The sequence below is a fragment of the Dama dama genome, chromosome 25 (genome assembly GCF_033118175.1).
Source record: "Dama dama isolate Ldn47 chromosome 25, ASM3311817v1, whole genome shotgun sequence".
NCBI classification, from domain to species: Eukaryota; Metazoa; Chordata; class Mammalia; order Artiodactyla; family Cervidae; genus Dama; species Dama dama.
The window spans coordinates 48,324,965-48,352,953 of NC_083705.1; the positions used below are offsets into that span (position 1 = coordinate 48,324,965).

A 27,989-nucleotide genomic window follows, 5' to 3' on the forward strand; every position below is an offset into this window, starting at 1 on the left:
TGGGGAGGGAGGGGGGAGGGGTATCGTGATGGGGAACACATGTAAATCCATGGCTGATTCATGTCAGTGTATGGCAAAAACCACTACAATATTGTAAAGTAACTAGCCTCCAGCTAATAAAAATAAAATGTAGATTTGTTGATTTCACAGACAAGGTGCACTGGGTATGGTTGAATTATGGCTCCTGTTAGTTTCAGGTATCTATTTTAGTCTCATTCATATTCTGCAAATATTGCAATACTAGTTACCCGGGTGCTATTTTAGGAAGGTATGGTAATAACTATAGCAGTGTTTCTTTCATCCAAAAATTCATCATCTAAAAGGTGCATACACACATACAGATAACTCATATGATACAAATAATGGTAATTAGTTGAACAAGGAATTCTAAAAGGAAAAAGGAGCAAGAGATTATAATTTGCATGTTTTGCAAGGCTTGGAGGGAAATAGTATATGATCTAGTCCTTACAAAATGGTTAAAGTAGTATGAGAAAGTGAAAGAGCTATAATGAAACTGCTTTGTTTGATAATGTAAGAGGGCCAGCTAACTTCTTGTGCTCTTCATTATATAGGTTATAAGTCCTGAGAAGTATGACATAAAATGTGCTGTTTCTGAAGCGGCAATAATTTTGAACTCATGTGTGGAACCCAAAATGCAAGTCACTATCACCCTGACATCTCCAATTATTCGAGAAGAGAACATGAGGGAAGGAGGTTGGAAAGCCATTAAACATTCTACTTTTTATTAACTTCTTTTTTTCCCATTTACCTACTCTTTAAGATGGCATTAAGCCCTAGAAGGCAACATGCTGGCATTACATATGAATCTGATAGATTTAACTTACATAGCAACTAGTTTTGCTTAAGGTTATTTCCCAGATCTTTTATTAATGTCTTTTTAGTAATGTACTTTTATATAAAATACTCATGGTATTATTAATTTTCTTGATTTTTTTTTCCTTTTCTTTTCTTGCTAACCTCAGATTTCTGGAAAAGTTTAAATTATTCTTAGTCATAAGCATAGTTGACTTATGAAAAATTAAATATTGCTAGTAAAGGGCCACAAATTTAACTTCTTTTAGGTCCTTGTTCTTGTCTTTAAAAAAGACAAGCAAGTTTCATAAGTAAAATTGGTTGAATACTCATAACAGTTTAAGAGACATTGTTATATATGTAATCATGGATTTGGCTTGTCCTGAGGTAAATATTTCTGGTTCTCTGAGGTTGCTCTTTAGTTTGGAGCGCTTTCATAAATGCAGAGCATCCTAATGCACTTAGATTTGGGCATCTGACCCCCACTTTTCTACCAGAGATTTGAGAAATAAATGATGATAGGCGTAGTTAGTGAGTTATAGCACAATTAGGGGTTTTTAACTTACTTTGCAATTGTAGACTATGAAATCCTGCTGGTGCCAGCAATGTTGCTTTAGGGACTGTTCTATAACATTTTCAAAGCTTCAAAAGCTTTTAAGCCAAAAAGCATGGTCAGTGTCTGCGGTATGTTGGTTCTGTTGTTTTATGGGTCAGATAAAATTTACTTTGTTTCCTTTCATGTTGTTTTTGTACATCTTAATTGGTTGAATATGGAGTTATATAGTCTACACTGATACTACTTTGTGATACAGATAGAGGAGAAAAGAATACTTAAAATTAATTTGTCTAAAATAGCATGAGTAGGCTCTCAATTACGGTCCCTTTAAATTTGTTTTCTTACAGCAAAGCAGTTTTTTTTTTTTTAAGGCACTGGGCTTTACACAACCCAGGAAAAGAACATTTTTACTAAAAATGTGATCATTAAGAGACTTGCCTAACTTTGCATACATAATATAAATATACTACATATCAGGACTTGTACATTGTATAAGCTTTTATCTTAAAAAGAAGTGGGTTTTATGTAAAGGATCTTTTATATGAGCATGAATTTCCACTCAAGGTCTGGCTGTGAATATTGCTGGAAAAACAGTTCCTGAGTCAATCTGGTCAATTTGGATGCAGCATATGACTCAGGATTTGAAAAGGAAATCTTGATTATGTTACAGATAAAAGTTACTGTATTTAGTATGAAATTATACTTATATAACCACTTAACTTTATTTCAGAGCACATTTTGTCTAGTTATATTTAGTTTTACTTAAATTTATACAGTATCGAGTCATTTTATTTTGTTGCAAAAGCCTGAATTAATAATTATCATATTTGTAATAGTCTTTAATAACCTATCCCTTCTAAAGGAAACAAAATTATACTTTTGTCTGACCCAGACTTGAGTTAGAATTATTGTTCTCAATTTCATAAGTATTATGGTGAAAGAAATGATCAGTCCAAAATTGAAAGATTTTCTTCAAGACACTGAGCTGAAAAGTTGGATGTGCAAAAAGTGTAGAAACATTGATAGTGTTCCTTGCTGCAGATAACTGCAGTAAACCATGTGTTTAGCCTCATTAATGAAGATTGCTGCAGAATAACGGTATGTATTCTCCCTCACTGCAGCTCTGAATGCTCTGTGTCTTAAAATCATTTAAAGCCTCTAGCTTGCTTTGGGGAGTTAGTCCAAGGGTAAGGAAGGCTTTGCCGGAAGAGTACTTGTAAACCACGAGACTGGTGACTTGCACATAGTTGTGGTAGGCTCTTAAATGCGTAATGGTCCTGTTTAATACCAAAAATTATTTAAAGGATATGATTAAATTTTCCAAATAACTGTTAAACACATGACAAATCTATTTTACAGTATTGTGTTTGGCAGTTAAACATTAAGTAAACCTTTAATTGACGTGAAGCTTAAACTGTTCAAATGTTCTAACCCTTGCTACAGCGTCTCTTCTGTAGCAAGTCAAGTATTGTGTGTGTTTTTTTCCACCTTTAGCTTATCAGGCCCGGTCCAAAGCCTTCTAGCAGAGGGAATTGATTCCTGTCAGGGGTTGCTGCCAAGACATCGGAAGGATTTTTGACCAAGGTTTTCAAAAGCTCAGTGTCACACCTGCCATTTGATTTAAAGAGGGATATTGGATGCAGAGTCTGGCATTTATTGTCCTTTGTGTGGCTGTTCTGTTTGTATTGTCTTTGTCTCTTCTAGAATTGAGCAGTGTTCACACTAGTTTTTAAATTGTTGGGTGGATTATATATTTTACATAACCATGTTAATTTAAATAATATATTCCCATTAACTTTTAATCATAAAATAGTGTGGACACAGCGTGTCTTCTAACTGGTGATTAACCCCTTAAAATTCATAAAATACCTCTCGTAGGATAAGAATTTGCCTTTTTTTTTTTTTTAAATAAACTAATTTTTGTTTTGTTAACTGGGTATTAAGAAGCAAGTGTGATTTTAGTACAATATATCTAAGGGGTTAATCCACTTGAAATATAGAATGGGTGCAAAAATCCACACTCTAAATTTGACAGAAGTTTCCTACTTATAGCTCTTAATTTGTTTTTAAATTGCAATAGGTGTCTTGGCATCTTTGAAATTTTATCATTAATTTAAATTTCTGAAGTTATAAATGTGTGCAAAAAGAAAACTTTTTCTTACATTGGAGGAAATTAAAACATGAATTAACATTAAGATTCAGAAACTTCTTTAGAGATTGCACATTATCACCTATTTGCATTTTAGCTTTCGCAAATAATGTAAATAAATAAGGGACATGGAAAGGTTTCTTCAGCCTGTTCTATAACCTTACTTTGGGGAGTGGTTTTTTTTTTGTTGTTTCTTTTTTTAGTTCTTCAATTAGCTGTGCTTTCCGATGTCCTTTTTCCTTCTTTCAGAATAGCCCATTTCTTACTATATTCACTATATTTTTGGATTCAGTAGTTGATCTTGCAGATTTTGAGGTTATTTATTGGTTTTTTAAAAATTTCTAGAATTTCTGAGTTGCTACTCTTTATAGTGCCCAGGTTCCTCTTTCAGTGTTCATTTTCAGAATGCCACACAGTGTTTTTTGAGCATCTGTAAATCTCCCTTCTAATATGTTCTCTGAAAATCCACGCCATCTGATTATTTAAGGAGTAAGAACTAAGAAAAGAAAGCCCAGACAAGGGATATAATTTTTTTTATCACTTTTAAAATATGCTTTTTAGTATGTCTTCTACTCAAAATAAGGGCAAGTATCTCTTAAGATTTCTGAATGTTCATATAAAAATATACCATCAAATAACTTGCCCAGAGCTGCAGTGGTACTCTTAAAATTATCTTTCATGTGTTCTTTTATCATATATTTCATCATTTGTCTCATATTCATTTGGTACCCTCAATGATTTATTAAATCATATACTAAATGTGCCATTAATTTGGGTGCTTTCCATCTCGAAGGCTGCTAAATTCAATAAATTACTTGCCTGGCATGTTATTTTCCGATATTTAGAAAATGTTTTAATATCACCAAGAATTGTGAATTTGATTTAATTATGAATAGTTTGATTAGCAACTTTTATATGCATTTTACCTATATGTTTAGATGAATGTAAGCTGGCCCTCCAACGAAGTTTATTAATATAAAGTTAACCTTTGCCCTGATTTAGGTTCAGATTTTCTTCTCAAGTTTTATATAACTCATTTATGTTTTAATATAATAATTGATTAAAATCAGTTATTATAAACTCTAACTTAAAAGATTCTGCATATTTATCATCAAACCATTCTGCTTACTGTATCTGTTCTATTTCTATACTTTGTTTAACCATGCTAGTTTCTGTTGCCCTTTTCTACTTTACTCATTGTTTCTCTCCAGTTATTCTTTCTGGAATACTTTATGGGAACTTTGAATTTTAAAGGGCATTTCAATGTATTCCTTTACAACTAAAGTTCTCTTGTGGAAGAGAAACCATTGAACTCCTAGAAATGCCTGTTTTTGGCTCCTTATTTTTTCTGTGATTGTTACTACATTGATCATCCCATATTTATCATTAGTTCTTTGACATTTTAGTCCCAAAATAACCTGTGACCATTTAAAATACTGAACAAACAGGATAGTTTACTGTACATTCTCATTTATTAAGGTGGATTTTTGTGTTCCCTCTTGTTGTCTTTGTGCTGGTGCACTGTATCCAGTAATCCTTCCTTTTGATTTCTTTTGGTGGGGTAGGGTTTATATTTGTAGAAATTACTTATTACATTTCTAAATTAAAGAGTTTAATTCTTGATCTTCATATTATATTTATGTAAATTTGTTAAATAACTTCCTGGGTTACTTTAAAGTGCTGACAAAAGCCTCAAATGGCTCATGTGACACTGATGCTACTTTAAGGAAGTGTCTTGCTCACCTGGTCAAACACCCATTCCTCACTGCATTTTGCCAATTCAATCCATTTTAGATGTAACCTCGGGTATGGTGAAAGACCCACCGGACGTCTTGGACAGGCAAAAATGCCTTGACGCTCTGGCTGCTCTACGCCACGCTAAGTGGTTCCAGGTTCGGAACATCATTTTACTTTTTTCTTGTAGCCTTATGAGAGAGTAGTTCAGTACAACATGTTTAACTGTGTTTAAACATTTCAAAAGACTGCCCAAGCAATACTATTTTAAATTAAATAAGAGAAAATATGTTAACATAGAAAGCTGGGTATGAAGATCTGCATATTGCAGTTACTATTAATTTGACAATAAACTAGGATTTTGGGGATGTTTTGTAGTTTGGGTTTTTTTATTTTTATTTTTAGTGGCTATATTTGAAGCTGACTTGTTCAGGAACATCACATGTTTGTGTATATATATTATATTCCATAAGGCTGCAGATTAACTTTGCTTTAAATAATGGAATATGTGTTTAAAGCTTTGTGTATAGTTTTAAGATTTTTTCCCCTCTTTCTCTTAAGTTAATAAGTGTAGGGAATGAAAGGTAAGGAAGCAGCTGTTTGGTTTAGTGACTTTGCAGTTATGCAAAGGCACAGAAAGGAAACCAAACAGATTTCCTTAATCTTTCAGTCCCTAGACAAACTTTTTAGCTCTTTACTTTTTCTTTTATTTCTAATGTAGGCAGACTTTTTTTTTTAAGTTTACTGATTTAAATGAACACAGGTCAAGGTTCACAGGGGATCAAGAACAATTATTCTTGTATAATCTGTTTACTTTGACCTAAAATACCAGCTTTTAAATACTAACCCTGGCATAAAATATCGCTGTAAATGGCAGCTCATTGAATCCAATTTTAAGCGTGGTTATTTTTGTTTTATTTTTATCTGAGCTTCCATTGAACAGTGGTATTTTAACTTTTTTTTCATCAAGGGACATTTTTAATATTTCTAAGATTAATTCAGTTGATTTTTGTGTTGCTCTCAAGGCTAGAGCTAATGGTCTACAGTCCTGTGTGATTATCATACGTATTCTCCGGGACCTCTGTCAGCGAGTTCCAACTTGGTCTGATTTTCCAAGCTGGGTAAGTAATATGTTACTGTATGTGAAAAATAAACGTCTCAGAAATATTTCTGCAGTTTTTTATAGCCTCATCTTATGTCTAATTATCAACTTTATTTCCATTTCCTAAATGGAGTTTTTTTCTTTTTCTCATGAGAAATCCTAGGGTCTTATCAGACTGTTTAACTTTTTAACTGTTTAACTGAGAATTATACTTGATTTTCTTTTTGTATTTTCCTCTTTTTTTTTTTTAACTCTTCTCACAGTGTTTATTACTTTTTAAAAATATTATAGGTGCAATTATTAGTTGTACATACATAAAGATACAAAGAAAATTTTAAATGAACTATTAATCTCCCTATGCAGGATTTTGTTGATATTTTAACAATGTATAAGGAATTTTTTAACATTTAGAAATATGCATTATCCAAAAAATGCATAAAATTAGGAAATTCAAATAATGCAGAAAGGCACAAAATGAGAAGTGAAAGCCTTCTCATAATTTAAAGGCCAGTTATCACAATTTGGCACAATTTGTTGTGATTTTTTTTCAGGGAGGAGAAATGCATATATGCATGTCATGTATATTCCTATTTTTTTATTTATGTACAAATATCTGTTTGATGTTGAACTATTTGAGTTCCTAAATAGCAAAGACTCAGATACAGAAGGATTCATTCAGAAGTATAACTGAACCTACAGATTCTAGAGTTGGGTTAGGGAGAGTTGACTAGCCAGGGTTATCTTAATTCTGAGAGCTCTTTGAGAGCTGTATTAACTACTTGGTGTTTCCTTTGTATGGACATGCCATATTTTATTTAACTGGTGTCCGTCTGATGGACAGTTACATTGTTTGCAGTCTTTTGCTATTAAATATTCATTGTATTGTGGTCATGCTTTTATGAGTGTTATATACACGTGATGGCTAGGGTCAATTGCTATAGAATTCCAAGGTCAAAGAATGTGTTTTGATTGTAACCGGGAGCGGTGGATCATTTAAAATTACCAAAAATTGTTGAACTAACCATTTTCTTCATATCCTCACTAACTTTGGGATAAGATCACACTTCTTAACACATGTTAGGTAAAAAATGGAGTCTCATTTTTTATTTAAATTTCTTTAAGTGACTATTGGCATTTATAATTATTTTTCTCTTAACTGCCAGTTCCTGTTATTCATATTTTCCCATAATTTGTAATAACTTTCTATAAGAAATTAGCACTTACCTATATTAAAATAATTTTTCCAGCTTTCATCTGCTTTTCAACTTAATAATTTTTGCTGTTTTATAAAAGGTTTACAATTTTTACAAATTCTAATACATTACTGTTTATGACTTAACAATTTTGTTTTCTGTTTGCAAAATATTCTCGTGTTTTAGGTTATAGATTATTCACACATGCTTTCTTCTAGAGCTCCCCCCCCCAATCAAATTATGTTTATAACAGATGTTTGCTCACTTACTCCTGGAAGGATATAGTCTATATTATAACAGGAGTTGTCTCTCAGTAGTGAGAAGTGGGCTTAGGTTAGAGATCTGTAATGTTTGGATTTTACTAGGATAAAATATACATACCTTACTTGTATAATTATAAATTAATAAGAAAATCATAAATGGACTAGAAGTAGATCCAACAATATCTTTCCAGACCAATTGTCAATTATTCCAATACCATTTAGCATTTTATTTAGTAGTGATGTTCGTTCTCCCAACCTCCATTTTGAAATATCACCATTATCATAAACCAATGGTTCTCAACTACATTTCAGTTTTGCCCCCTGAGGACATTTGGTAATGTTTTGAGATATTTTTGGTTGTCAATACTGGTTATCGATAGCACTGAGGAAGAGAAACCCTTTCTTAAACCAAAGTTCCTTTTTTGCAGGCCTATTTCTATAGTAGTCTTTCATTCCTCAATCTTCTCTATTATATTATCTATAGTGAAACAGATCACCAGCCCAGGTGGGATGCATGAGACAAGTGCTCGGGCCTGGTGCACTGGGAAGACCCAGAGGAATCGGGTGGAGAGGGAGGTGGGAGGGGGGATCGGGATGGGGAATACGTGTAAATCTATGGCTGATTCATATCAATGTATGACAAAACCCACTGCAATGTTGTGAAGTAATTAGCCTCCAACTAATAAAAATAAATGGAAAAAAAAAACTCTTTTTTCTACTGATTTTTTACATATTTCTTTTAACTGGCAGCATGGAGTCTAGTTATGGCACATGGGATCTGCATTGTGCCTGTGGGATCTTTGCTTGTGGTACGTGGACTCGTCGTGATGCACAGGCTCGAGTTCTTGAGCTTCGATAGTTGCAGTTTGTGGGCTTAGTTCTCCCACAGCATGTGCTATCTTAGTTCCCCAACCAGGGATTGGACCAGTGTCCCCTGCATTGCAAATTGGATTCTTAACCTCTAGACCACCAAAGAAGTCCTTAATTTATTTTAATTTTTAAAACTTCACAGTGTGTTTTAAAATTCTGATATCCTTTTTGTCAGAATTCACCCCTCTCAGTTCTCTGCTGCTCAGTATAAACACCATCTTGCACTGTTCGGGGGTTTTGTTTTTGTTTTGCCTTTTTTTTTTTTTAAGTGTGTTTTGTTTTGTTTTTCTCATGTTCTTTTTCCAAAAGAACTTGACTGCCATTTTGTTCAGTTTGATGAACTCCAACGTTCTTTTAATTATTTTTAAGTAGTACTGTATTGAATTAATAGATAATTGGTAGAATATCATCACTTTTGCAGTGACAATAAAGAAAGTTTTGTGTTTTATTTTTGTCTTCTTTGTTACATTTGCACTAACTCTGTAAAAATTAATTTAGAACTTTTGTTCTTTCTCTAAACTCTGAAACTTTTTTTTTTTAGGGTCATCAAAAATACTGTTTTTTGATTATTTGTAAAATTCATTTGACATTATCAGTTCCCAGTCCCTTATAAAGGGGGTAGCACTTTCTTGGTTTCTTTTATTGTGAGTAACTGTTTAATTTTTCCTTCTCCTGGGGTTAATTAATTTTGTTTAACTTATCTTTTCCTAGAAAAATTGACCCGTTCAACCAGATACTCAAATTTTTATATAATAGAGTTCTATGCTCTTTGAGTTTTAAAAATGCCTATTATAGCATCTTTATTGTTTTAATTCTCTGATTGGTTAGGTTAGTCAGTAGTAGCAGGCTCAATATTGGAGCAAAATAAGCAATGGGTGTTTCAGTATTTACTTGTGATCAAAATTCATTGAATTATTGATAGATTTTTAATATAAAAATGTATGTGCATTATATAACAAACTTTTTTAATATATAAAAATACAAGCATTCTACGTTATCATTTTACATCCTGCTTCAGATATGCCGTTTTCCTTCTTAATCCATTAATTTCTTTTTGTAATTGGAACATAATTGCTTTACAGTGTTGTGTTAGTTTCTCCTATACAATGAAGTAAATCACCTATATGAATACATACATCCTTTCCCACTTGGACCTCCCTCCTGTCTACCCCCCCATAATTCATTAATTTCTAATTTCATCTCTAATTTTCTATTTTCCTTGGGTTTATTTTCATTTTTTTCCAAACTTATTGAGTTGGATACTTGTTTAATTCACTCATTCTTTAATTATACAGACAAATTTTAAAGCTATTATTTAAGGCTGAACATAGGTTTTGGCTGTATATATAATACTTGTTTCTCTTTATATTCTCTGCAGTCTGAAATTCATTTCAATGTTGTCTTTAAGCCAAGAGTAATTTTGAGGCAGTTTTTTAATTCTTCATGACTGAAGAAGAGTTGCTTTGTTTTTGTAAATAACTTGCATTTTTCTAGCATATAAACTAGTAAATATATTCTGTTGCTGTTTAGTTACTAAGTCGTATCTGACTTTTTGTAACCCAGTGGACTCTAGCCCACCAGGCTCCTCTGTCTATGGGATTTCCCAGGCTAGGATTACTGGAGTAGGTTGCCATTTCCTTCTCCAGGGTATCTTCCTGTCCCAGGGATCGAACCTGAGTCTCCTGCTTGGCAGGTAGATTCTTTACCACTGAGCCACCTGGGAAGCAGAAAATATATTCTGTTATTTGCAATATGGGGAATCTAAGCTTTTCTTCGTGATCTAATCTGTACAGTTTTTATAAAAGTGTGGGCACTTTAAAAAATGTGTTCTCAGCATATAATATATACCTCTTAGCTCAACTTCATTAGTTACTTGGTTCTTATCTTCTATCTCTTTTCCTTCATATTTTTTTTGTCTACTTTATCTGTCCATGGAGTGACAAAGATAAGTTAAAATCTGCTCTTTCTGTTGTGTTTTTTTAGTTTGTACTTTATTATTTTGTTGCAGTAACATTTTGGACATAAAAACTTAATAATTATATCATTATTGTGAGTTTGAACTTTTTGTCATTCTAAAGGGCATTTAATTAACACTTTCTGCCATTAGTTAATAAGCCTTGTCCATTTATTAATATCTAAACTCTAGCCTTTTAAAAAGACAATTATAACTAACACAGTTTTACTAGTTTCAGGTGTACAGCATAGTAATTCCATATTTTAATACATTATGAAATGATTACTGCAGTCAATTACTACAATATTGTTGACCATATTCCCTATGTGCACTTATATACCTGTGACTTTCTTATCTAAAAGCTGGAAGCGTAACCTCTAAATCCCCTTCATATATTTCATCTGTACTGCACCCTCCTAAACTCTAGTTTTTATTATTAGCATTTATCTGGTATGTTTCTGGTACTTTTCTATCCTTTGCCATAATTCTTATCCTTTTCTTGTTCTTTTTTATGTGTGAATATGTTTCTCTTCTGATTATTTAGACAATTAGTTGTTGACCTTATAGTTTTATGTGATATTTTCATTCGTCTGTTTTAACAATTTTAGATAATGTCTATTAACCTTTCATCTATAAAAGCCGAAAAGATGATCACTTCCTCCTACTCCTTGTATCCTCTTTTGGGTTTTTGTTAATATTTTCTTTTTTTTCCATTTGTTTCATTCATTTATTTTAATGTGTCAAAAGCTGTTTCTTGATTTATCTGTTTTACTCAGTGATTGCTGATTCCACTTAGAAAACAGGAAAGTTTACACTTAATGCTTTTTTAAATCTTAAAGGTTTAAAAATAACTACATTTACCTTATGTGTCAATATATTCCCTTTGACTATTTAATGTTCTCTATTTAAATGCTTTGGTGCCAACGCCTAGGGCTTTACCATGGTTTCCTCTTTTTATTTCTTGGTTGACTGAATTTTATCATCATGTAGTTTTTATCAAAAAGTGTTTTAAGCTTTTAAAATTTCTTTCATGTTTGAGAATCTTTGCCAATTACCGTTAGTTTATTGAAAAATATAGTTAGGTTGCAATTTTTTCTCCTCCATTTATTGGTCTTGCTCCATTATCTTTCAGCATTGAGTATTGCTAAATTTAGTTTATGTTAATCACTTAGTCATGGGGTCACAGAGTTGGTGACCCCATGGACTGTAGCCCTCCTAGCTCCTCTGCCCACGGAATTCCGCAGGCAAGAATCCTCAAGTGGTTAACCATTCCCTTCTCCAGGGGATCTTCCCGACCCAGGGATTGAACCTAGGTCTCCTGCGTTTTGTGCAGATTCTTTACCATCTGAGCCACCATAAGCCCAGCCTAATTTTCTTGCCTTTACTTTTTCTGAATTTTGGTAAAAGAATTCTGTCTTTATCCTTGAATTTCAGTAACTTCACCAAATTATGTCCTGGAATCTGTTGTTAGTGTCATCATTTCATTGAAATCTTTATCTGTACATTTGACAAATGATTAATATGATCCTCTATTTTCAGGGGCACCAGTTACCCTTATGTCGGATTCCCTTTGTCCTATATATTATCTTTGTGATTGTTTTAATCTTTGTTCTCTTTACTCTTTTGTCCCCTGTTAACTATTTCTTTGGCAGTAATTTAGTTTTCACGCATGTCCCAATATTTACTATTTATAATTCATTTATTAGTTTTATAGTAATGTTCAGTATGCTTAATGAGCTCTTCAGTCTTCCTTTTCATCTCAACCTTGAGGTTTTAATTTTATTGGTTTTTTTATTTATCAAGTTCTCTGTAACTCAAAATGTTGATAGTTGTATCTTCATCCCCTTAAATTAAGATTCTTCCAGAAGAGATTATTTTCTAAATAAATACTATTTTTTAAATGATAAAAATTTGATTCACAGCAAAAAAAAAAAATTTGATTCACAGCAAAACAGAGCAGAAAGTAGAGCGTTCTCACATACCATCTATCCTTACACATACAAAATTTCCCTCTCAATATTTGCACCAGATGGATACATTTATTACAAGCAATGACTTAACAGTATCTTTAAAAGTCCATCAGTTCAGTTCAGTTCGGTCACTCATGTCCTACTGTTTGCAACCCTGTGGACTGCAGCACACCAGGCCTCCCTGTCCATCATCAACTCCCAGAGTTTACTCAAAGTCATGTCCATTGAGTCAGTGATGCCATCCAACCATCTCATCCTCTGTCATCCCCTTCTCTTCCCACCTTCAGTCTTTCCCAGAATCAGGGTCTTTTCAAATGAGTCAGTTCTTCACATAAGGTGGCCAAAGTATTGGAGTTTCAGCTTCAACGTCAGTCCTTCCAATGAATATCCAGGACTGATTTCCTTTAGGATGGAGTGGTTGAATCTCCTTGCAGTCCAAGGGACTGTCAAAGTCTATAGGAAATAGATTTCACTCTATGTTCCACCCAAATGCAAAGATATCATGCCTGGTTTTAGTTTTTTTCACTTCTTTAGGGCTTAGCATTGTCAGTTCCATTTCCAAGTCATACTTTGACACTAAAGCACGCCAATAAGAGCTGTCTTTTAGTTTATTCACACCTTTTAAAATACTTCTTTTTAAAAAAATATATAAAATACTTCTTTTTCTTCCCCCATGAGCTCTGCTTTGAGGATTGCTTATGGAAAGGAGTAGTGTTTGGCTTTCTTTCTTGCTTATATTCTCTTTTTTTTTTTTTGGTGCCCCATGTAAGTAACTTAGTTCTTTGACCAGGTATTGAACCCAGGCCCCAGCAATGAAAGCAGTGAATCCTAACTACAGTACTGCCAGGGAGTTTCCAGACATGGGCTTTCTCTCTTCTGTTCCCTAATTCAGTGTGCTGTGGTAGTCTTTGAGGTAGATTCCCTTGGCACACCTTTAGGCTTCAGGTTTCAAACCCATGATGGCCTCCTAGAGCCTTTGCCTATGCAGAATTTGCTCTGGTTTTTTTCCTGAAACTCTTTACCATCTCCTTTCAAGAAGAGCTTTCTGTTACCTGAATCAGCAGAAGGTTTCGGGTGTGTGAAGCCACTTTGGGAAACTTGCATTGAGAGTTCACAGCAATCTTTGATATTTTCCCCTCTTTCTTCTCCTTTGAAAGATCTTATTTTTTTGTTGTTTGTTTTATCTGCATGTTAGTCAAATGTCTATTTATTATTAGAGATAATTAGATGTGGATAATTGGAATTCTACTGTTCCCTACCTGTCTTCCACAAAGAGCCTTCAGACTGATAAATTCTGTTGCTTTTCCTTTCTCTGGTTGGATGAAAGGTGGTTATGTTTAGAAATATTTCTTTGCCTGGGGCTGCCCGCAACATGACTTGTTCTTACTCTCTGAGTTGGGAGAGTTCTGGTGAAAATTTTGGGTTTTTTTGCCCACTCTACTGCCAACCCCTTCCCCATTTTCTTCTAAAGAGCAAGTTAGGGAACTGTAAATGGAGAGTTGCCCAAGCCCACTCACTTTCTTAGAAATACTCTTTTCACTGGCCTTTTCCTCCATTTAATTGAAGCCATTTTATATTTGTTTGGGTGGTGATAATGTGCTTCATACATGTTTCTTTAATCATAACCAGGTTTGGGGGGCAAGAGATCTTGAGATTTGGCTTTGTACTATCACCTTAAGCAGAGAGTAACTTTTCTTCTTGGTTTGCATGAAAGAAATTTGAAGTTCTTGTGAACTTGATCTTCAATTTTGTTTAGCCTTCAGATTACTTTCTTTGAATAAATCTAAGTCTTAACACCTGCCTTTAGTGTTTACCACTACAGTGAGTGCAGCAAATAATATACTGCCTTCAAATTAGTTCTTCTTTTGTCCTAAATCTATAGTGATGAAGTAAAGAAAGTATAGGTAAAATTTTCTTGTAAGGTTGATCTGACTTAAGAAATGCTGCATAGAATAGAAACCTCTTTTAGATTGGCATACCTTTAGAATGGTATACCTGCTGCAAATTGCAGAAAGGCTTTTTTTTTCCCCAAAAAGTTAATGTTTTAATGTTTATTGTATATTTTATTTTTAAACTATATATTAAGCTAAGGAATATTTTATGAAAGAGAATGATCTGTCCTGGATGAACCTCCAAAACATCATGCTGAGTGAAGGAAGACAGACACAAAAGGTTACGCATTATATGATGGCATTTGTATAATATACCCAGAATAGCAGATCCAGATAGATAGAATGAAGGTTGGCAGTTGCCTGAGGCTTAGAGAGGGAGAGAACGAGGAGAAACTGCACGATGAGCCGGGGGTTTTACTTTGGAGTAATAGAAATGTTTTGAACTAGATAGAGGTGGCTGTTGTTCAACATATTAGTAGGTGTACTAAATGCCACTGAAGTGTTCACTTTAAAATAGTTAACTTTATGTGAATTTTACCTTTTTTTATTTAAAAAAAAATTATTTGTGAAATGATGAGATAGTCCCCAAAGAAGAGGCTGAGAGGCCATAATTGTTCTTTTTGCTCATACAGCAGTTAAAATATGTGCTCCACATATATTTTCACATATTTTATTTTTCAAGTGTTAGTTGCTCAGTTGTGTCCAAGTCTTTGCAACCCCATGGACTGTAACTCCCAGGCTCCTCTGTTCATGGAATTCTCTAGGCAAGAATACTGGAGTGGGTAGGCATTCCCTTCTCCAAGTGATTTTCCTGACCCAGGGATCAAACCCACTCTCCTGTATTGCAGCCAGATTGTTTACCATCTGAACCACCTGGGAAGCCCTGTTTGTTTGTTTGGAAGAGTGTATTAGGTTTTAGTGATGATGACTTGTAGTGAGAGAGCGCCTGTCTGTCAGTTTTAGAACCAGTGAGGAGATTCTAAATGATAAATGATAGGACACTGACATCACAGGGCAGATAACTTTCTTTTCACTTGGAGGAGTAAGTTACTACTGTTAAAGATGGGAAGGAAGAATATATACCACATGAATGTTTTCCTAAAGCAAATATTGCAATCCTGGATTTCATGTCATTTAACATAATATTTAAGAGAGCATTTCTTTTTTAAGTAACTTTTGTCATCAAAATCCTTTGCATTATTGCCTAAATAATCATTTCCCTTGTTTGATTCAGTTTGTCTTTGATGTTGTCCTTTTACTTTTGAATGCATGCATTTAAGAGTATATAAACCTCCTAATACTTTTGTTGCTTTCCTAACTGTGGACATCTGCTTGGAGACCAGCCATGTTCCATAGAAAATTAACATTTTTAAATTGCTTACTTCACAGCAAGTGATCTCAGAAGGCAGATAGTTGACTTAGTCTTACTGTGATTCAATATATGGACTTCGTGTTTCATAAATACTCATTTCTTTCTTGGTTCTTATTTAGTTTCTACCTTAATACATAAGTATAAATTACATATTCCCAGTAGAGGTCAGTCAACAAGCAGGTCTTAAAAAGCATTGAATTAAAAAAAAAAAAAAAAAGCATTGAATTACCTATAATATTTTTATATCTCGACATAACTATATTCTGGGACTTCCCAGGTGGTGCTAGTGGTTAAAAAAGCCCACCTGCCAATGCAGGAGACTTAAGAGACTTGGGTTCAGTCCCTGGGTCGGAAAGATCCCCTGGAGGAGGGCATGACAACCCACTCCAATAATCTTGCCTGGAGAATCCCATGGACAGAGGAGCCTGGCAGGCTTCAGTCCTTAGGGTTGCAGAGTTGGACGTGACTGAGCACTTAGTATGCACGCACCTGTATTATAGCTGATTATTGAATATTTGTTTTTCCCTTAACATTCTCTAAAAGTACTTATGAATTTGAGGTATTTTTGGAAAGGTGCATATTTTAAGACATCAATTTTGTATTTTAGTAACTTGTTAATTAGAACCCTTGATTTCTTTAATTAGCAGGGTTATTTTCACATTTCTTTCCAAAATTATTTTGATCATAGATACTTACTAAGTATTTTCTATACGCCAGCCATTTATGCTAGACAAAGGGGTTCCACAAATGACAATTGACAATCCTCATCTTCAAAGATTTCAGTTTTTTGGACATCTTGAAATAATACTTGTCTGGACAGGAAAAGTGTTTAATATACATTCATAGAGTTGCCTAGATAACTGAAGCTGATGCCTTAAATACTAAAATTTTTAAATGAAGACCCTTTAAGGGTCTTGTGTCTTGAACAACTTCCTACATTCTTCAGCTGAATTAGACTGAACCATCTTAATTTTTTTTGTTGTAATTTACATCTATCATTATTAACACCCGTTTTTCTCACATTTTTTTCAACTTCATGCTTCTAGCTGTCATTTTTTTTTTATATAGCTTTCTATGTGTACTCTCTCTTCAGATTCGTATCTCTCTTATAACTTATTCCTAATTTGTTTGGAACTAAAACCTCCACATATCCAATCTTTAAGAATTATTCTTACTTAAAAGATCTGAGTAATGGCCTTGGGGAGAGTAGGTGGATGTAGTTTTTACCGCTAATTAAATCTATGAGTTTTTTAAGTACACAACTAAAAATGGGTCCTCAGTGTTTTAAACTTCATTATCATTGTAAGGGTTTCATTCTAGTTTCAGTCTGTTTAGTTTCTTTGAATTGTTATTGGTGATTTTATTTAAAGTTTGAGTAAAAGCTGCAACGTGGATAAACCTTAAACATAATGCTAAGTAAAAGAAACCAGACACAAAAAGTGACATATGGTTCCATTTGTATAAAATATTTAGAAAATGCAAATCTATAGAAATAGAAAGTGGTTTATTGGTTGCCAGGGGCTGAAGGAAAGAGAATAGAGAATAGCTACTAGTAGGTATGGCATTTCTTTGGGGGTGACGAAATGTTCTGGAATTAGAGAATGGTTATGGTTGAACAACTTTCTAAATGTACTAAAACCCACTGAATTGTACATTATATCTTAATTTTTAAAATCTAAATGGAAGCAGATTTTTCTAGTAAACTCTTCAAAACGCTTTCTGGATCTAAATCCATACTTCTTTCTTTTATTCATTGGTTTTAACTGATGTTGAGTCTCAAGTGTAATTTACAGTGAAAGTATAATTTATATTTTCTTTAAGGATAATAGAAGTACAGTTGTATGTTAAGTGAAAATTTAGATAATTGTTCATGAAGAAAAAATATAAGTCTTCTTTACTTGGTAGAGTATGGTCTTGCTATAACTCTTCAGTATTATCAGTGTGTAGGCATTAAAGAATAAATATATTAAAAAAAAAAAAGAATAAATATATGTGAGTCTGAAATATCTAAAGAATTTTAAGGACTGTCATATTTTAATAGGAAAGGATAGCAGTAACTGAAAATCCCAAACAAAAAACCCATTAATCTATTTTTCTTCATTAAGCACAAATTACAAAATAATTTTTAAGATATATATTGCCTTATTTTGTTTTCATTACTTATTTTTAATTTTATATTACATGTAATTTTTTTAACATGTAATTTTTATTTTCTGATTTTGTGACTTATTCAGTGTGAATTTTTTCAGTCTTTAAAATTTTCTTTGTTAATAATTTTACTTATTTTTATTTTTGGCTCTACTGGATCTTCATTGCTGTTCAGACTTTGCTCTAGTTGAGGCGAGCGGGGACTTCTCTCCACTTGTGACACACAGGCTTCTCCTTGGAATGGCTTCTCCTTTTGCGGAGCACAGGCTCCAGGGCACTCAGGCTTCAGCAGTTGTGGCACGTGGGCTCAGTAGTTGCAGCTCCCAGACTCCAGAGCACAGTCTCAATAGTGTGGCACACAGGCTTAGTTGCTCTGCAGCATGAGGGATCCTCGGACCAGGGATCAAACCCATGTTCCCTACATTGGCAGGCAGATTCTTCACCACTGAGCAATCAGGGAAGCCCCAATCTCTAAAAGTTTTAATGACAGTTTCATAAGTATTTTGTCATTCTGAAAATGAATAATTCCTTTGGGCTGTAAGCTGTCAAACACATTTTTATGTTTTTGTTTTTAGGCGATGGAGTTACTAGTAGAGAAAGCAATCAGTAGTGCTTCTAGTCCTCAAAGCCCTGGAGATGCTCTGAGAAGAGTTTTTGAGTGCATTTCTTCAGGGATTATTCTTAAAGGTAAGTTTTACTTCATTTTTAATAAACATTAAAAACATCTGTGTGTTTGATGGTTGAATGAGAATTACTCACTCTTCTACAAATGGATGATGATGATACTTTATTCTGCCTATGGTGGTTGCTGTAGGTAGTCCTGGACTTCTGGATCCCTGTGAGAAGGATCCCTTTGATACCTTGGCGACAATGACTGACCAGCAGCGTGAAGACATCACATCCAGTGCGCAGGTACCGTGTGTCCCTGATCCCAGGGCTTCGTTTTGTCACTTCCCTTACAGTGTTGGTCTGTTTATAGTTGTCCTCTAGAAGAAATTACCGTGTAGTATTCATTATTCTGCTTCTTTAGCAAGTAAGCTCTTAGGATATAATTTAAACTAAATTTCATTAATCTTCAATTTTATTATTTTAACTGTGTGTGTCCTCTATAAATATAAAAATACTGCAGTATTTTCAGTATCATTAAATCAAGTTGTTGTATTATATGTCAGGATCAGTAGAGTTAACTATTCATGTCTTCTGGGTATACAAAAGTGATGTGCTGTTTGGTTTATGGAAATTTTTGTTATGATTTAGCCTTTCCTGCCACTGAAAAGGCCAGCTAATATAGTAATTAAAAGTGTGGGCTCTGAAGTCTAGACTCCTGAGTTTAAATATCAGCTTTGCATCTCTTCTATAAGGGATAAGAGCAGTATCTGTCTCGAAGAGGATTGTTGGGAAGATTAAATAAATTAAATCTTTCAATCAGTCTAAAACTTCTACAGCTTTCCTTTTTTGACTCCAGAAGTGTGCTAAGAGGAGAAATGGCTACCAACTGTAAACAATAACAATCTAGTCTAAAGCAGTTGCGCTTTTTGCACTTAAGATTTTGTTCTGTTGTCTCTTCTGGCAAGAATAATTTGGAAGAGGTCAGGATTAAAATAAATTGTTAGGTTAAACAATTTAGGAAGAGTCAATGATAATAGTACATTACGAATATCTTACAGACTCACAAGATTTCCAGTTTGTGTGTATTAAACAAGGTTTGTTTTAATTTCTTTGGGTTTAATTTTGTAGGGAAGATGACAGTTTACCCTAAGTGGCTTTTTTCTTCATTGGTACTTAAATGATTTTTTAGGGTAAGAAGCAGGGCATTTGAAAACCAATAAGAGAATTCTTAGTTGGAAGGAAGGAAACCTTTAATGTGACTTTGAAGAAAGTGGTCTGATTTTAGGAGGTAGTTAGAAATGTCCTTGTTAAAAGTAAAGAAGTGAAAAGTGTTAAAAGTCAGTGGAGAAAAGGGAATCTCATACACTGTTGGTGGGAATGTAAGTTGGTGCATCCACTGTGGAGAACAGTAAGGAGGTTTCTCAGAAAAACTAGAGCTACATGACCCAACAGTTTCTCCTAGGTGTATGGCCAGAAAACAAAACAAAAAACTTTAATTTGAAAAGATATACATACCCCAGTATTCACAGTAGCATTATTTACAATGTCAAGATAAGGAAGCAACCTTAGTATCCATCAGCAGATGAATGGATAAAGAAGATATGGTATATATACAATGGAATACTACTCAGCCATTAAAAAAGAATAGAATTTTTGCTATTCCCAATGATATGGATAGACTTGGAGGGCATTGTGCTAAGTGAAGTAAGTCAGAGAAAAATAGATGCTGTGTATCACTTATGCTAAGTCACTTAAATTGTGTCTGATTCTTTGCCACCCCATGGACCACAGCCTGCCAGGCTCCTCTGTCCATGGGATTCTCCAGGCAAGAATACTGTAATAGGTTGCCATGCCCTTCTCCAGGGTATCTTCCCAACCCAGGGATTGAACCCACATCTCTTTATGTCTCCTGCATTGGCAGGCAGGTTCTTTACCACTCGTACCACCTAGGAAGCCCATCACTTTTACATGAAATGTAGAAAATACAGCAAACTAGTGAATATAAGAAAAAAATGAAGCAGACTCACAGAACAAACTAGTGGTTACCATTGGGGAGAGAGAAGTAGGGAGGAGCAGTATTGGGGTAGGGAATTAAAAGGTACAAACGTTGCATATAAAATAAGCTATAAGAATATATTTACAGCATAGGGAAATAGTATATTAATAATAACTAAATTGTGTATAACCTTTAAAAATTATGAGTCACTGTATTGGGCACCAGTTAATTATTTAATAATTGTACATTAACTATACTTTGATAAATAAAAGTGAGGAAGTTACATATACTGCATCATTCCATCTTTATAACATTTGTGAACTAACAGAACAGATTAGTGATTCCTCGGAGTTAGGGATAGGGGTGAGGATAGATGTGGCTAGTGAGAGTTTTGTGGTAATAGTATGGTGCCTTGCAGTGGTGATTAATGCAAACCTACACATGTGGTAAAGTTACATAGAGCTGTATACATCGCACATAAACCAAGTGTGTGTATAACTGGTGAAATCTGAATAAGCTCTATGGATTGTACCTAGGTCAATTTCAGTTTCTTTTTTGGTGGGCCATAGAGCCCATATTAATAATTCACTTTTTTCCTTTGTCTGGGACTTTTCTTCTTTTCCTTCCATAATATTTACCTTTGATTTTGTATCTGTATTCTCTAGTGATCTTTTTCGAGTTGCTTCTGCAAGATGTAGCTTTTGTCATTTATTCAGATGCCTTCCTGTAGGTGTCCAATAGAGCAGCATATCTTTAAAAAGGCACATTTGTAAGGTTATCTTCCCTCTCAAAAAAGAATTAAGTAAACCTGACATCTTCTTTGATGTTGTTTTTAAAAATTCCAAGATGACTTTGTATGGAAATAATTTCAGTACCCTCAAATTTCATTTGCTTTTAAATAATTTCCAATTATACATTAGAAATGTCTCTTGTTAGAATTTAGAAGTACATGCAAATCACATGCAGAACAGGAGCTTACAGAGTGCTCACTCCAGCCTCAGATGCTACTGTAGTTTTCCTTACTGAAGTACTCTTCTGTTTAGAAACTCCTAGTATGAGAATAGGCTGAGGATCAGTATCAATATTTCTGTAGTAAAAGTGTGTTACTGTTCATTATTATGTATCAGATATCTTTGGATATTTTCTTTAAAGGTAGACGAAAACCTTATTCTGTTTATCTTTGGGAAATACCTTTAAGTAACTCTAAATAAATACTATCCTGTTATGATAAATAATCCCTAGTTTCACCTCATAATTAGTAGCATTTTGCATAATTTCCAGAAAGTGGAAACATCCCAAGTGTCCATCAACTGATGGATGGGTAGATAAACAGATGTGATATATTCATACAGTGGAAAATTACTCAGCCATTAAAAGGAATGAAGTGCTGATACGTACAAGGTAGATGAATCTTGAAAACCTTATGCTAAGTGGAAGAAGCCAGACACAAAAAGTCATATTGTATGATTTTGTTTATATGAAATGTCTATAGTAGGCAAATCTATCAAGTTACAAAAGTGATTAATAGTTGCAAGGGCCTCAGGGTAAAGGGATTGAGGAATGACTGCTATTGGGCCATGGGGTTTTGGGGTGAAGGGAGGGTGAGACACTGGGAAGGTGATGAAAATGTTCTGGGATTAGAGAGTAGTTAATGTTGAAAAATTGTAAGTATACTAAAAAAAAAAGCAACAACTGAATTGTATACTTTAAAAAAACAAATCTTATATGGAATTACATCTCAGGAAGTAGTCTAAACAGTTATATTGAAAGTTTAACCACATAGTGAAAGTTGCCTTTTAATCAAATGACTATAGAATCTCCTTAAATATTTCTCAGAATATTGGGAAACTATGTCTCAAAATATCCTATGACACATGAGGTCTTGTGACATTGATGCCTAATGTATTCCTACATATATATATAGCCACAATACTGAAAAATCTTTTTTTAGTTCATGAAGTAACAAGTTGAAGAAGTATAATCCTCATTTTGTAAACCTAGGGAGGTGTGTGTTCGGAGGCACATGTGCCTGAGGATGAGCACATGGACGTCCATAGGAAAAGTTGCAAGATATGTGAATATGAACCAAAGAGAGGTTCATTTGATGAGTGAGATGCTTTTTTTTTTTTTTTGCTGTATACTGTCTTAGGATTTTTAATGAGCATAATCATTTTGTTAAATATTTTTTTAACTTACATTAAAAAAAAAAAAAAATAGCATGCACACAGAAAAACCTGAAAATAAAAACTTCAGAACATACAGAGTCTTTCATTTGTGAACCTTAATATTGTTTAAGGTGTTTCTTTCATTAAACATGCTTTTTTATATTGTTATGTGGGACTGTAAACCTAATAAGAATTAATATTGGTTCTTTAATTTGACTAAATTTTCTTTTTGTTGCAGTTTGCATTGCGACTCCTTGCATTCCGCCAGATACACAAAGTTCTAGGCATGGATCCACTACCACAGATGAACCAGCGTTTTAACATCCACAACAACAGAAAACGAAGAAGGGATAGTGATGGAGTTGATGGATTTGAAGCTGAGGGGAAAAAAGACAAAAAAGATTATGATAACTTTTAAAAAGTTTCTGTAAATCTACAGTGTTAAAAAACAACAGGTGCCCATTCGTTGGCTGTTTTTCATTCATAATGATGTCTACTTTGAAAAAATTATCGAGAATTTAAAGAATTTCATGGAAGAACCAAGTTTTTCTATGATACTAAAATCTTAATGTACAGTGTTAGGTATTATATGAATGGAAAGACACCCCCCCACCACCAAAATTGTGCTCCAGCTTGGGGAATTACAATGGTTCTGATTTTTTTCCCGTTATTTTGGTTTTATTTACTGGTTGCCCTAGCTCCCCCTGTATTTGTGTCTTTTATTAACTAGTCCTATTAAATCTTTACTGTATTTAATGCAGTATTTGTGCTTCAGTTACTATGTGTATTTTGATACTTTTATTTAGAGTTTTGTTTGCTGTTTGATACTAGTTGTTACTTTGTGTTACAGATATCCTTTACGCCTTCTTGATATTTTACAGCAGTACGTTTTTTTGTAACGTGAGACTGCAGAATTTTTTTCATTTTGTTTTTCTTTATGTGATGGATTACAACACAAAAAGTTATCCTGCCATTTAAGTGCTCAGAACTAAATGTTTCTGCAGATCTTGTGGCATTTGTCTCTCTAGTGTGATATATAAAGGTGTAATTAAGACAGATTTCTGTTAATCTAATCAAGTTTGCTGTTAGTTGTGCATTAGCAGTATAAAAGCTAATATATAATATATGGTCTTGCAACAGTTTTAAAGCCTCTGCATAATTGATATTAAAAATGCATGACATTTTTGTTTTTAATAGACTTTTAAAATTATAATTTTAGGTTTGACACGTAGATCTTTGTACAGTTGACTTTTTGACATAGCAAGGCCAAAAATAACTTTCTGAATATTTTTTTCTTCTGCATAAGTGGAAAGGGCATTTTTCATATATAAGTGGGCTAACCAATATTTTCAAAGAACTTTATCATTGTGCAACTAACAACAGTAACTAGCCCTTAATTATGAAGACAGTTCCTTATTGGTGTGTGTGTGAGATTACTCTAGCAACTATTACAGTATAACACAGTTGAATGATCCCTCTCCCTGCCCCTACACCCCATCACCCAGATAATTTACAGTTCTATTAACAGTGAGGTTGATAAAGTATTACTGAAAAAAAAATTTAAGATTATCTAAGGAAAAAAACAGAAAATTATTTGGTGTGGCCATCCTACATGCTTATGTGTCCTACAAAAAGCTAAATATTATAGCAGTGGTGTAATGAAAAGTTACATCTTACTGTTAATATATGTATGCTCTGGTATACAGATGTCATTTTGTTGTCACAGCACTACAGTGAAATACACAAATAAAAACTTAAATTCATATAATGGCTTAAATGTATTATATGTTAGAATTGACATAAGTACTTCTGCTTAGAAATGACTTAGTGTTTCAGTAAAACCATATTCAAATTTATTGGGTACTTAGATCTTGTTATTCCTGACAGATGAGCACATAATTTCCAGAATTATGGGCACATAATTTCCAGAAAACTGTATAATTCAGTACCATATTGGTTCAGTTTCTTTCTTGGGCACAGTCTTCCCCCAGACTCTTAGAGGAACAAGAGACTTGGGCTTTTCTTCCGAATTTGTGATATACTATCTTTGTATCTTGGGCAACTGTCTTTTTTTTTTTTTTTTTCATCTTTCCAGGTCTCATTTTACTCTTGAATACTTAGTCACCCAGTGAAAATTTTGGAATTATGTTTCTCACAGTTCTCTTACTTAGAAGAGAAGGAAAAAACTGATATTTATCATGTACTAATGATAATTATCATGCTAGATCTTTCATATGTTTTCTTGTTTAAAACTATCATAACAATAAGTGAAGGTACTGTATTACTTATTTTCCTGATGAGGAAACTGAAGCCCAGAGTGGCTAACCAAAGCTAGTACATTAATTTAGTAACAGAATTGAAATTGATAGATATCAAAAGTTTATTCTCTGCACAGTTGAGTCTGCTCCTTTCATCTTGAAGTTAATTATCTTCTAAAAATGTTTTCAACCCAAATTCCCAATTTTTGCATTTAGTTTTGGGTGTCTTCATCCAGATACACAAGTGATACCAGTGTAAATTTTTTAAAGTATTTTTTTCAGTATTATTTATTTTTTGCATGGCTTAATTGTTTTCATAGCTCTAGCTAGATCTGCATTAACCATCTTATATGAAATAAGGTTGACATCAGTATCTGTTAGTATCTTTTCTTCTGCTTTGACAATTTTTAAAACTGTAAACACTAGTCAAGCATTGGTTCTCACCATGCTAATGCATTCTTGAACCAGTTGTTTTGGCAGCTGATATATTCTCTGCATCTCAGACTAGCTCTCCCTATTATTACAGTGCATGCTTATGTTCCAGTAATGATAACCCAGATAATCTGATTTCTCTCACCCATTCCCTAGTTAAGTGATATACATTCCAAATTAGATTTCTGTCTTCACCACTATTGTTTCTTTGATGTCTTTGAATAAGCTGGTATCAAAAATGCAAACTTGCTATAAGAAAGGCTCTCTGATTTTTTTTGTTAATGGTATTTAAGTCTTTTTTTTTCCCCTGCTTATTGACAAAAGAGCATAAGTCTTTTGTATGATCATGCTGTTACTTTGTCAGTGTAAGTTGTGAATTTAAGTTATAAATAGTTACTTTAATGGATTCACCTTTTTTTTTTTCTTTTTACTGAATATGGCAGAGTTAAACTTTTCCCAATAAAGGGCAAATTTTATAGTGTCATAGATAATAAAGCAGTGATCTCAAATTTGTTCATGAGAGTCATCTGGGGACTATTCTAAACATTAACATTTCTAGGCCCTAGTTCGAAAGATTCTGACTGAGGAGGGCCAGAATAAGCCTGAGAATGTGCATTTTAAGATGACTTTCTCTTAGTTATTTGTTTGAACAGATTGTTCATAACACGTTGTAAAGGTCAAAAAGTGTAAAGGAGTATACAGCATAAAATAAAATATCTTCTGTCTCCCCTTGTTTTCCAATTACATGGCTCCCCTTTCTAGAGGCATGTTAAGCCATTTGTATATTCACACATGGTCTGTACACTTAGGTGTGTGCTCCACTTGTCTTGTACAGATAGTTGCATATTGTGTACATTGTTCTGCACTTTACTTTTTCTCGTTTAGTGTATCTTGGAGTCGTGGAGATTGTTCTGTGTAAGTACACATAGGAAAACTGCATCTTTAACAAGTACTATAGGACCATCTCCAAGTAATGTTTTTCTTCAGTTACAGGTGATTGTGATGCAAGTTATACATGGATCATGCTTTAATAAGCATGCTTTACAGTTTAAATTATTTAAATTTAATATCAAAGATGTTTTATGATATAGCAATAAGTTAACTAATATTCAGCAAATCATAGTATCACTATTCCGTAAACAATTTTATTGATTAGTCATCATCTAAGTAATTTTAGTCCTTTATCTTGCTTAGTGTAATAATATTAGATGTAAAAACTGAAAATAGGAAACATAGCTAACTTAAAAGCTTGAGTCGTTTTTGTGAACAATTCTTAATCTGGTTCCATGGTCAATATAAAGCTACTGTATTCACTCTATCCTAACATAGTCCCAAGTAAATACATGGCACTAGAGACAAAGGGTCTTCAGTTTAGAAAGGAGTGATCAGTTAGTAACCTCATGTGAAATATTCTTAAAAATCAAGTAATCTGTTGAATGAAAGTATGAAAAGGCAGTTAAGTCTGATCCCAAGTAATTAATCATTCTTAAAATACACAAATATTAGCTCAGAAGTAGAAAGGGAAACAGCAGAGGACATAACCTAGGGCTTGGATCAGTGTGGACCCTATATTAAATAAATACAGGATAATGCAGTATGACAGGTTCTTGATGAGAAAAAGTCCAGGGTGTTGTAATTTACCTTGAGCTTTGCCATAAGCTATTTAAAGGGAAGTTATATCTCAGTGCATTATAATGTAGCCAGAAACAGAAGGTCTGCCTTTTACTAATGCACAATGTGGAGGGCTGGAGGGAAGTTAAAACCTGCATTACTGGGACTTGCCTGGTTGTCCAGTGGCTAAGACTCCATGCTCCAAATGCAGGGGGGAATGGGTTCAATTCCTGGTGAGGGAACTAGATCCCACATGCTGGAAATAAAGAGTTTACATGCCACAACTAAGACCTTGCGCAACCAATAAATATAAAATTTTTTAAAAATCTGCATTACCAATCACAACTAATTTTACTGAGATAGTTCTGCAATCCTTTATAGGCAAGATTCTCTACCATGGGTCTGCCACAGATCCTGCTTCACGAATCTTACATTCTAAACACATGACGACTATGGAGAAAATTAAACTGCAACTTAGTTGGAGGACAGAGAATCACAAACATAACTTCCAGAAAATCCTGTGCAGTTCAACTAACTAGGGTGCCCACACTCCTTGGAGCTCGAGGCAGGCCAACTTGCCTCCAATTTTGATGTGTGAATAAGTCACTCCAGAATCTGGTTAAAATGCAGATTCTGATTCTCTTGGCTGGGAGGAGTCTGCAGGACTGTTCCCAGAGATGCTAAGGCTGCCCAGATGGAGGCCCATACTTGAGGTGGGAGGTGCCAGACTAAATATAAGATGAAGCCTCGGGACACAACACATCAATTGCTTGATGGTAAGTTTTTGGATGTTATTAAATAGATAGGGAATATATATGTGTAATTGGATAATGTGCTCTGGGCATTAATTTTAATGTGGTACTCAGAGTGACCAAGACAGTGAATTATTCACAGTGAATAAT

General features: G+C 33.9%; 1 protein-coding gene across 3 annotated transcripts in view; it reads left to right on the forward strand.

Annotated features, from left to right (window-relative positions):
• ZFR (zinc finger RNA binding protein) overlaps positions 1–24,554 on the forward strand; it is an 82,192-nt gene extending 57,638 nt beyond the window's left edge. For 2 of the 3 annotated variants that reach the window (XM_061129274.1, XM_061129275.1), the window contains 6 exons: positions 573–714; positions 5,313–5,410; positions 6,278–6,373; positions 18,592–18,703; positions 18,831–18,928; positions 23,025–24,554. In XM_061129274.1, the coding sequence (XP_060985257.1) occupies positions 573–714; positions 5,313–5,410; positions 6,278–6,373; positions 18,592–18,703; positions 18,831–18,928; positions 23,025–23,204 (726 nt within the window). In that variant the 3' untranslated portion in view covers positions 23,205–24,554. Of the gene's footprint in view, positions 1–572; positions 715–5,312; positions 5,411–6,277; positions 6,374–18,591; positions 18,704–18,830; positions 18,929–23,024 lie in introns of those variants that run through there. The other variant, XR_009690509.1, reaches the window with a different exon arrangement.
• Positions 24,555–27,989: the final 3,435 nt, after the last annotated feature.